This window comes from Amblyraja radiata, chromosome 2 (genome assembly GCF_010909765.2).
Source record: "Amblyraja radiata isolate CabotCenter1 chromosome 2, sAmbRad1.1.pri, whole genome shotgun sequence".
In the NCBI taxonomy this organism is placed as follows: domain Eukaryota; kingdom Metazoa; phylum Chordata; class Chondrichthyes; order Rajiformes; family Rajidae; genus Amblyraja; species Amblyraja radiata.
The window spans coordinates 50,978,290-50,987,819 of NC_045957.1; the positions used below are offsets into that span (position 1 = coordinate 50,978,290).

At 38.4% G+C, this 9,530-nt stretch overlaps 1 protein-coding gene across 2 annotated transcripts in view; it reads left to right on the top strand.

Annotated features, from left to right (window-relative positions):
* sp4 (Sp4 transcription factor) overlaps window positions 1-8,872 on the top strand; it is a 75,538-nt gene extending 66,666 nt beyond the window's left edge. For both annotated transcript variants that reach the window (XM_033046105.1, XM_033046115.1), the window contains exon 6: window positions 6,515-8,872. In XM_033046105.1, coding sequence (XP_032901996.1) covers window positions 6,515-6,765 — 251 coding nt within the window. In that variant the 3' untranslated portion in view covers window positions 6,766-8,872. The remainder of the gene's footprint in view (window positions 1-6,514) is intronic.
* The last annotated feature ends 658 nt before the right edge of the window (window positions 8,873-9,530 follow it).

Here is a 9,530-nt window from a genome sequence, read left to right on the forward strand (position 1 = left end):
TCAATCAACAAAGGTTTGAGTTGCATTTTGATCTGAAATATATTTGTAACTTTTGAATTGTAGACAAAGCTGCAAAGGCAGAGAATGCCAGTGGCAGCTTGCCCAGACTCAGCACTTAGTTGCATCTGATAGGCAGAAGCATGGTAAATTATTAATGTGTTTTCAGGGCACTATATGCCAAATGGAGTAATATTTTCAATGGCTTGAGATGACTGCCAGTTTGAGATGTTGATGATGATTCTATAGCAACTAAGTTAAACGTCACCATCTGGTAGTAAAGTGTAACTTGACAAGGCTCAAAACTATCCTCATAGTTGGACCCACTCAACAACAAAGAACAGAACCAAATGAAAGTTAGTCAACCTGAGAAGTGGATTCAATCTTTACATGATTTACTTGTGGTCTTAGTATATTATTCAGAGATCAGACATGTGTAAACATAAATACTTTATCAAAGATTAAATTTAAATAGAAAATCTGGTAAAAGACTTGCCAAACAAAGCACAGTATTTGCTGCAACTTGCCGGAAAACTTTCTTGCTGAGATAGACGCAAAATGCTGGATAACTCAGCGGGTCATGCAGCATCTCTGGAGGAAGGGAACAGGTGATGTTTCGGGTCGGGTCAGATGTCTGAAGAAGGGGTCTGACCCAAAACGTCACCTGTCCCTTTTCTCCAGAGATGCTGCCTGACCCGCTGAGTTACTCCAGCACTTTATGTTTATCTTGGGGAAAAAACAGCATCTGACAGTCTTTGTTTCTACATTTATTACTTGATGAGATGTAGCCACTTCAAACAACATGTAATCAATTATCTTTTAATTGAAATCATTGAGTTTTAATTTATATTGAATTTCCTTAAAACAGACTAGTTAAATTGTCAAGTGAATGTTTCATGCTGCACTGTGCTTCTGAAGGTCTAACTTGATTCTCTTCAGCTTCATTTTGCCATTAAGTTCATGTATCAAATGCCAGTTCATAAGTGAACGGCAGACTATTGGAGCAGCGGAATTAGCGTGTTAAATAGGAATTGATCACTTTATTTTGCCCGGAACACAATCTATTAATTGAATAGCACAGCACTCATTTGGAGCATGTAAAATTTACGGGGAAAATGAATATAGTTTGAAATGCCAAGATTCCTTAATTTGGGCATCCCCTTTGTAAGAAGTGTTTAGATGGGACACCCATTAATGTCGTGTTATATATTTTGGTTAATATAGAAATAGGCAATCCTGAACCAGCTATTAACTATAGGATTACATTTTGGATACACAGGGTATAACAAAACTCTGTAACGTCTAAAAATGGCTCTTGTAAAAAATATCACCAAATAAGAGACAAAGTTTCGATTTCACACCCAACATTTGCTCTGCAACCGATTTTATGCAATGAAGTACCTTTAAAATAAGATCTAATTTTTTATATGGCTGACCTAGCAAAATGGTATTTGAAGAGATGAACTGTATATCAGAAAAGCAGCTGAAATAATAGCAGACTGTTGGTATGCCATCCGTTGTTTAATCCCCTGCAGAAATCCCTATTTGGCCATTCTTGCATCGTAATTGTAAGGTTCATGCCCACCACAGGTTCATGCCCACCATATTTTACACAACAGATCGAAACCAAAAGTCATCTTACTATAGATTAGAAATTTAGACGTTAATTCCTGATTTTTCTCTGAACTGCTGCACTGTAGTATTGTACAAGTGATTGTATACATCCCCACAAAGTTATCCAGGAGGCTGTTCGTGTTCAGAATTTCTCTGTGAAGTTTTGTTGTAGCAAAAGTTGGAATTAATTATGTGTTCAGCAATTATTATAGTTAGTGCAGACTTCAAGCTTTTGGTGATAACACAAGTTGCTAAATTTAGCTTGGCATTGATGCATTTGAAATGAATGGAAACGGCACAAGCAGGTTCACTGGAGTTGGCTGATGAAAAGATTAGTCTCACAGCCAAGGTGCTGAAACTCCTATTTTAACATTTCCATTCCAGAGAATGTTAGCAGCCTTTTCACTTCATTCCTGAATTTTGCAGCTATTATTTTCAAATATGATTACAAAAGTTAGTTTCAGTAGAATATTACGATTAGATAAGGGTGGTAGACCTGGTCTTTATTGGACATCGGCACAACTTTTGATAAGGTCCCTCATTGGAGGCTGCTCTGGAAAGTTAGATCGGATAAGATCCAGGGAGAGTTAGCTAATTGGATACATAAGTTGGCTTGATGATTTGAAGCAAAGGGTGATGGTACAAAGTTGTTTACTGTATTGGCCTGCTTATTTAAGGAAACCTGTAAATATAAGGGAAACAGTTAATAAGATTTATTAGGGTAATACTTGGAACAGGCGATTATCTTTTGGGGAAAGATTGGACAGGCTGGAGTTCAGAAGATAGGGGACTTCATTTAAAAATCTAGAGGATTTTTGGCAGGCTGATGTTTCCTCTCATGGAAAAGTATTGAACTTGGGGTCACATTTAAAAAAGATACGGATTCTAGAGGCTGACAATTTAACTTTGGATATTGCGTGCATGGTATGTAGTCTTGTCATTGGTCACTCCTGTAATCTTTTCTAAGGAGTGCATTAATTGCTTGGTATTCACTATAATTGCATGAATTGTAGACATTTAAAAAAATCTATTTCTGGCATTTAAACCAGATGCTTGCATCTTTTGAACAATACAGCGTGGAAACGGCCCAACTTGCACATGCCGAGCAACATACCCCAGCTACACTAGTCCCACCTACCTACGTTTGGGCATATCCCTCTAAACCTATCCTAAGCATGTACCTGTCTAAATGTTTCTTAAATGTTGCATTAGTACCTGCTTCAACTACCTCCTCTGGCAATTCGCTCCATACACCCACTACACTTAGTGTAAAAAATAGGTACCTCAGGTTCCTATTAAACCTTTCCATCCTCACCCTAAACCTATGTCCTCTGGTCCTCAATTCCCCTACCCAGGGATAAAGACTATGTATTTACCCAATCTATTCCTCTCATAATTTTGTAACCCTCTATAAGATCACCCCTCATCCTCCTGGGCTCCAAGGAAAAAAAATCCTAGCCTGCTCAATCTCCCCTTATAGCTCAGACACTTGGATCCTGGCAACACCCTAATAAATTTTCTGTGCTCCCTTTGCAGCTTTTCAACATCTTTCCTATAACTCGGTGACCAAAACTGAACACAGTACTCTAAATATGGCCTCACTAATGTCGTAAATAACTGTAATATTTGCTCCAAACTTCTATACTCAATACTCCCATGATGATGGACAATGTGCCAAAAGCCTCTCTGATCACACAATCTACCTGTGATGCCACTTTCAAGAAACTATGTACCTGCACACCTAGATCCCTCTGCTCTCAACACTCTCCAGAGCCCTGCCATTCACTGTGTAGGTCCTGCCCTTGTTAGACTTCTCAAAATGCAACACCATCACATTTTTCTGTATTAAATTCCATCATTCATTCCTCAGCCCAACTGAGCAAGACCCTGCTGTAATTTTTGACAACCATTTTCACTATCTGCAATACCACCACTTTAGTGTCATCTGCAAACTTGCTAATTATGCCATGTACGTTCTCATCCAAATCATTGATACTGATGTCAAACAGCAATGGGCCCAGCCCCGACCCCTGTCACACCACTAGTCACAGGTCTCCAGTCCAAAAAAGAACCATCACCCTCTGCTTCCTTCCATGAGGCAAATTTTCTATCCATTCAGCTCCCTTCTTGAATCCCTTGTGATTTAACCTTCCAGAGCAGTCTACCCTGCAGAACCTTGTCAAATTTAAAATCACTCCTTAGGGTGGGCCAGACAGAGATATATTTGTACAAGTAATTATTTATGTCATTATTCTATTTAGTATGTTTGGTACATGGAATATATAACGGATTATTTTCTCTGGAGCAGCTTTTCTCAACCTTTTTACTGGTTGCGGAACACTTGAAGTAATTTTTATGACTCGGGGAACCTCTAAATAAAAATTATTATGTGTCTTTATTTATTTTATTTTTTTTAATTATTTTTATTAGAAGTACGGTAAGTTACAATAATACACAACACATATGTCTTAATACATTTTTTGTACCGCTTCATTTTTTGAGCTTTAAGAAAAAGATAGAAGTAAAGGAAGTAAGGAAAGTGCGCAAGAGTCGTGAAGGTGCAAGAGAGTGTTGAGAAAAGAAAGCCCCTTAGAAAAGAAGTTAGAGAAGGAAGTAAAGAAAGAAAGTAGACCCTAGAAAAGAAGGAAAAAGAAAGGTGAAACAATCGCTCTATTATAACATTAAACTCCGCAGAAAGGGGACTACCAACCAAGTCTGCTTTTGTTGTTTTTGTTGCCAGATCCTGGTACCATCTATTTATTTATTTATTTGTTTATTTATTTATTTATTTATTAAATTACTATTGCACCTCATGCTTGTAATTGTTCCAAAAACGTAGACCACGTCTTTTGGAATTGGTCTGCTTTGCCTGCTAAGAGGAATCTCATCTCTTCCAGATGTAGTGTTTCAAACATTTGATATCCACATTTTTATTGTTGGTGTGTGCGCATTTTTCCAGAATTTAAGTATGAGCTTTTTTCCCATTATTAGCCCGTAATTGAGTAAATTCTTCTGAAACACGTTTAGTTCAGGGTTACCTTCCGATATTCTAAAAATGATCCATTCTGGTTTTGGTACCAGTTTTATTTTGATTAATTTTGTAAATATATCAAATATTTCATACCAGAATTTTTGGATTTTTGTACAAAAAACAAAAGAATGCGCTATGGTAGCTTCTTGACACAGACATTTATCACAGATGGGTGAGACATTAGGGAAGAGTTTATTTATTTTAGTTTTTGAATAATATAGTCTATGTAATGTTTTGAATTGGATGAGAGTATGTCGTGCGTTGATCGAACATTTATGCACCTGTAGTAAGTGATTATCCCAGCTCTCTTTTGAAATTTTTATAGCTAATTCTTGTTCCCATTATGTGTCTTTATTAATCTCTTTCTTTCTCTTTCATAAACTTAAAGTTCATAAGGCAAATAATATATTTTTTTCTGATAACTGGTTTAAGCAAAGAATAACTTACGTTTTTCTCAAGTTTATTGACAATGCAAAAAAAAAACTGAAATCAAACTGCTTGTTCAAAACTGAAGCAAATGAAGGCAAACAGGAAACCTAACCTTGGAGGAGAGGGAGAGAAATAAAACAACACACAAACTTTTCATAAAATATCAAAAACTTACAGAAATAAACTTTTGATTAACTAACAAAAATAAACATTAGGTTTTGTTCATGAAGAAACTGCAGATGCTGGAAAACCGAAGGTAGACAAAAATGCCGAAAAAACGCAGCGGGCTCTGGAGAGGGGGGTGGAGGGGAGTAGGAGAGGGAGGATGGAGCGAGAGAGAGAGGGGGGCTGAGAGGAGGGAGAAGAGGGCTGAGAAGGGGTGGGGTGGAGGGGAAAAGGGGGTTTCGGGCAGGGGGGGTGGGGGAGAGAGGGAGAGAGGGGGAGAGGGGCGGTGGGAGAGGTGGGGGAGGAGAGGAGTAGGGCCGCCCAGTAGCCCTTGGCCTCAGAGTCAGCCTCAGCTCCTTGGCCTCGCATCCTCGGCACATCCTCTCTGTACCCCCGGAGCCAGCCGGTTATCTCCGGGTCGTCACAGAAGACCGATTCCCGAACGCTTCAGACCCCAAGTACGGGGAGGGGGGGAGGGTGGAGTGGGCGGGCGGGCGTGGTCCCGAGTGAGCCTGCGGGCCGCGAGCGAGGCACGGAGCGATGTGAGGATGGTGAAAAGCAGCGGGAGGGCTAGCCGATCGTGGCTTCCGCCAGTGTGACAGAGCCTGGCTGGGCTGTGGGGGGGGGGGTGGAGAGTGGAGGAGAGCCAGGCGGCAGCAGCCGTTATCGTCGCGCGGGGCACGCGATGAGAAGGTGGCCCTGGCGGCCATTACTCCCCCGGATCTTTGGTCCGCAGCACAGCGGGAGGTGAAAAAATGACTGAGTGGGGGTGTGGGGGGGGGGGGGGGAAGGGTGGTGGAAAGTGCGCCTGCGCGTTGAGAGCATCTGCTTTAATTGAGAGCAGGGGAGGGGGGGCGTTGCCGTGAGCAAGGGCATTGTGACGTCCGCAGCTGCCGCAGCGGTTTAATTTTTTTTAAACAGTCCGTTTTGTGAACAACTTTATTAAAAATCTGGGGAAATAATTGATCAAATTTAGAGAGGAGTCGATTTCCGAAATCATAAGTTAAATCGCTACCGAAATATGTAAAAATCTCCGTGTATTTGCGTCTGGTTTTCGAGAAAATACGTTTCAAAGGCAAAATGACACACTCCCACACACACACACACACACACACACGCACAGAGTTTTTTTAAAGTATATAGATGTGCCGGGCAAATGATTTTAGTGTTCCAGTGCAAAAGACAATCGTTCTTTGTGGACACTTTAAAAGTGAATTGAAAATGGGATACTAAATATTTTCTCAGTTAATTTATTCAATCTGATTTTATTTCTTGTAGGTGAGAAGAAGTTTTCCTGCCCAGAATGTTCAAAGCGATTTATGCGAAGTGATCATCTTTCGAAACATGTCAAAACCCATCAGAACAAGAAAGGTGCGGCAGTTGTTCAAACTGTTGGGAATATCTCGCCAGACATGGAGGCATCTGTGGCAGAAGTTCTAGTCTCGCCCAGGATAGTTGCCATAACCACCGCTTCCCAGGATTCCAGTCCAACTATGTCAGCTGTGGCAAATAGCATAGATGAATATTGATTATATAATATGCAGTGGTCCAGATTCCATAACTCTCAACTTACTTCAATTTAGAACCCATATTAAAAACGTAGAAATCTCTGTAGGGAAGTTAAAAGGCATTTTTAGTTTGCAAATGTTACCTGTAATGCAGATGAGTCTGTCATTTTAGCTGGACAAAGGAGTCATGTGCAAAGTAGCTGTTTTGTTTCTGTGGTTGAATATTGGGATTGAAATAATGTGCAGCAGCTTGCCTCTGTTTCCCTCAAAATGCTATTTGGATGATCCCTGTTGTAAACAAATTAATTTTTCCTACAATTCAAAAAAACAAGATGTTCAGTGGCGCAACTTTTTAAGGAGTTTAATTGTTCAATCTTAATCTGCAGACTTTTATTAATTGAAAGAGAGCCCTTTTACAAAAAATCCTAGTAGTTTTGCTTTCTGTCATTGTTTTTGGCACATTGTACCAGATGGTAATCATGTTGATTATTCTAAAATGTTTCAAATCTCTTAGAGTGGATGATAGTTGAAATTTAGAATTCTACATCCTCTTACCGTTTGCATGCGTGTTTTTTTTAAGTGGATCCAGAAACGTTGATAGGCTGCTGCATTGATTCGAAACACGTAATAATATTGATTCGGCCTTGCTGGAAGGAGGTTGATTTTATTCCAGGTTTTATTTACACATGGAATACATCTCCATTGTATTTAACATTTAATTGCAATGATAATTTTCTTACATGTTTGACATCTGCAGCTTTATTTAGTTATTGGAATAACTTTCCAGGATCTGTACTGGAGGATATCCACCAAGGGTAATTTTAGATACAGAAAGACTGGTGCAACTCCTATATGTCTGAAAACAAAATTCTGCTCTTTTTTAGCAAATATTTACTTTACAGTTTTTGCAATTAAATTTATGCATGTAATTTTTGTATTCCTGTCAAGATTTATTTTTCATTCAACTGCAATTGTTTAAGCAGAAGTTTGTTGATTTGTTAAAATATTTTCATGGACCAGATAACTGTTACTAACCTTGTGAGAGGGAGTTTAGTTGTTCAACTTTCATTCATATATTCAGCCTTTTTATATTTGCTTTTGTATTGGTATTTTTTTTTTTTTGCTGCTTGGTTCCAACTTTGATTCATTTAGTAACTGCTTTATACCTATTTAAACTATCTTTGATAAGGCCTACTCCTGGAGATTGGCTAGGCACAGATTTGACCTGGGTCCCAGCACATCTCCTGAAGACTGATTTAGTGCTCATTCCTTTTTGTATAAATATGTTTATACCACCAACTGACGTGTACTTTGTTGGTCTTAATTTCGTATAGCTGTACGAAAGAATTATGATATGTATAGTTCTATAAATGGTGAGTGTTGCCATTAGTAATACTTGCAATTTTCCAGTGAGTTGGTGTCTGTCGCAAGTGGACATGGCTGTAGAAAATTACAGTTGATTTATTATTTATCACAGGTATTTTTTATTTTCTTCTGCAAGGCCAGGAATGAAGTTCATGTATTTGTAGGTGCAAGTAAACTTGTCTTTTTGGAGAGCAGTGAAATATAAAATTTATCTATATAGATTTGCATCATTATAGTCATTAACTACCTTTATTGTGATTACACAGGTTGTTTCTGGCCTTGCATGGTACTTTTGCTTTAACTTATGTCTGCTTCCATTTGTGGTTATAATCATGCATGTAATGATTAAAAATCAATAATTGCCCATAAAACTAAATTCTAAGTAACTTACAGATGTTTAAGAATTAAAAAGTACACGATTAATGTGTAAAAAAAAAAGTAATGATTAAAAGGAAATATTATTGGTGGTGTTTGGGGAGGGATAGAAATTTTGATTTTGAATATCAGACTTTCTACGACAAGATTATTAACCTGAATATTTTGTTACAATAATTCACTTGTAAATCTTTTTTTAAAATGTGTTTTCCTGGCATCATAAACTTTTAATAATGGATTCTGCCAGTATGGCCTTAAAGGCATGATTTGTTCACATTTTTATAATGCAGATTTGTATAAAAGAGTACATTTTGTGGGGGGAAAAAATGTTTTTTTTTCACCTGCTGCAGGAAACTGAACTTGTCCATTAAAATATCCTTTAAGTTAAGAGCCTTGTGTGTGTTCCTTCAATAATTGATAATTGTTTTATTTGTCCTTGCAGAGTAGGAGAGATTACATGAAATGCTTACTTCCTTAACTTCTTGATTTATTTTTTTCCAGTAAACCACAAAGGGCTTGTCGTTTGCTTTCAGTAGGCAAATAAAAATGTCCAAGTGGAAAATAAACTGAACGAACACAAGACCCACAGTGCATATTAAAACAGGGGTGATGATACTAAATGTCGTGCAAATACTGTTTGTGCTTTAGTTCAGATGTTCCAAAACACTTTTTGTACATATCCTGTTTATTCAGCAATGGACTCGTGAAAATCAATGCATGATTTAATTTCCTTCATGGTCAACATGACTTTTTCTTTGACCATAGTTACCTTCTTTGTTCCGACTGTTTAATTTAGCACAGCTCAGTGGGGTGGGATATATTCACTCGCAGGCTCCCATCACTATCCCATGTGGCCAGCGGTTATAAAGCTGCTCAGGCAATAACTTCCCATGATTTATCACTCCTCTTTCCCTCCCGTACCAACAATTAGGACTGAAAGTTCCTTTCATTTGAACCAGTGCTTCTCTATTCCATCGTACTGAACAGGGTTTGCCCAACACAGTGGAATTGTATTAATGCAGTATAATTTATCAAATAATCTGTTC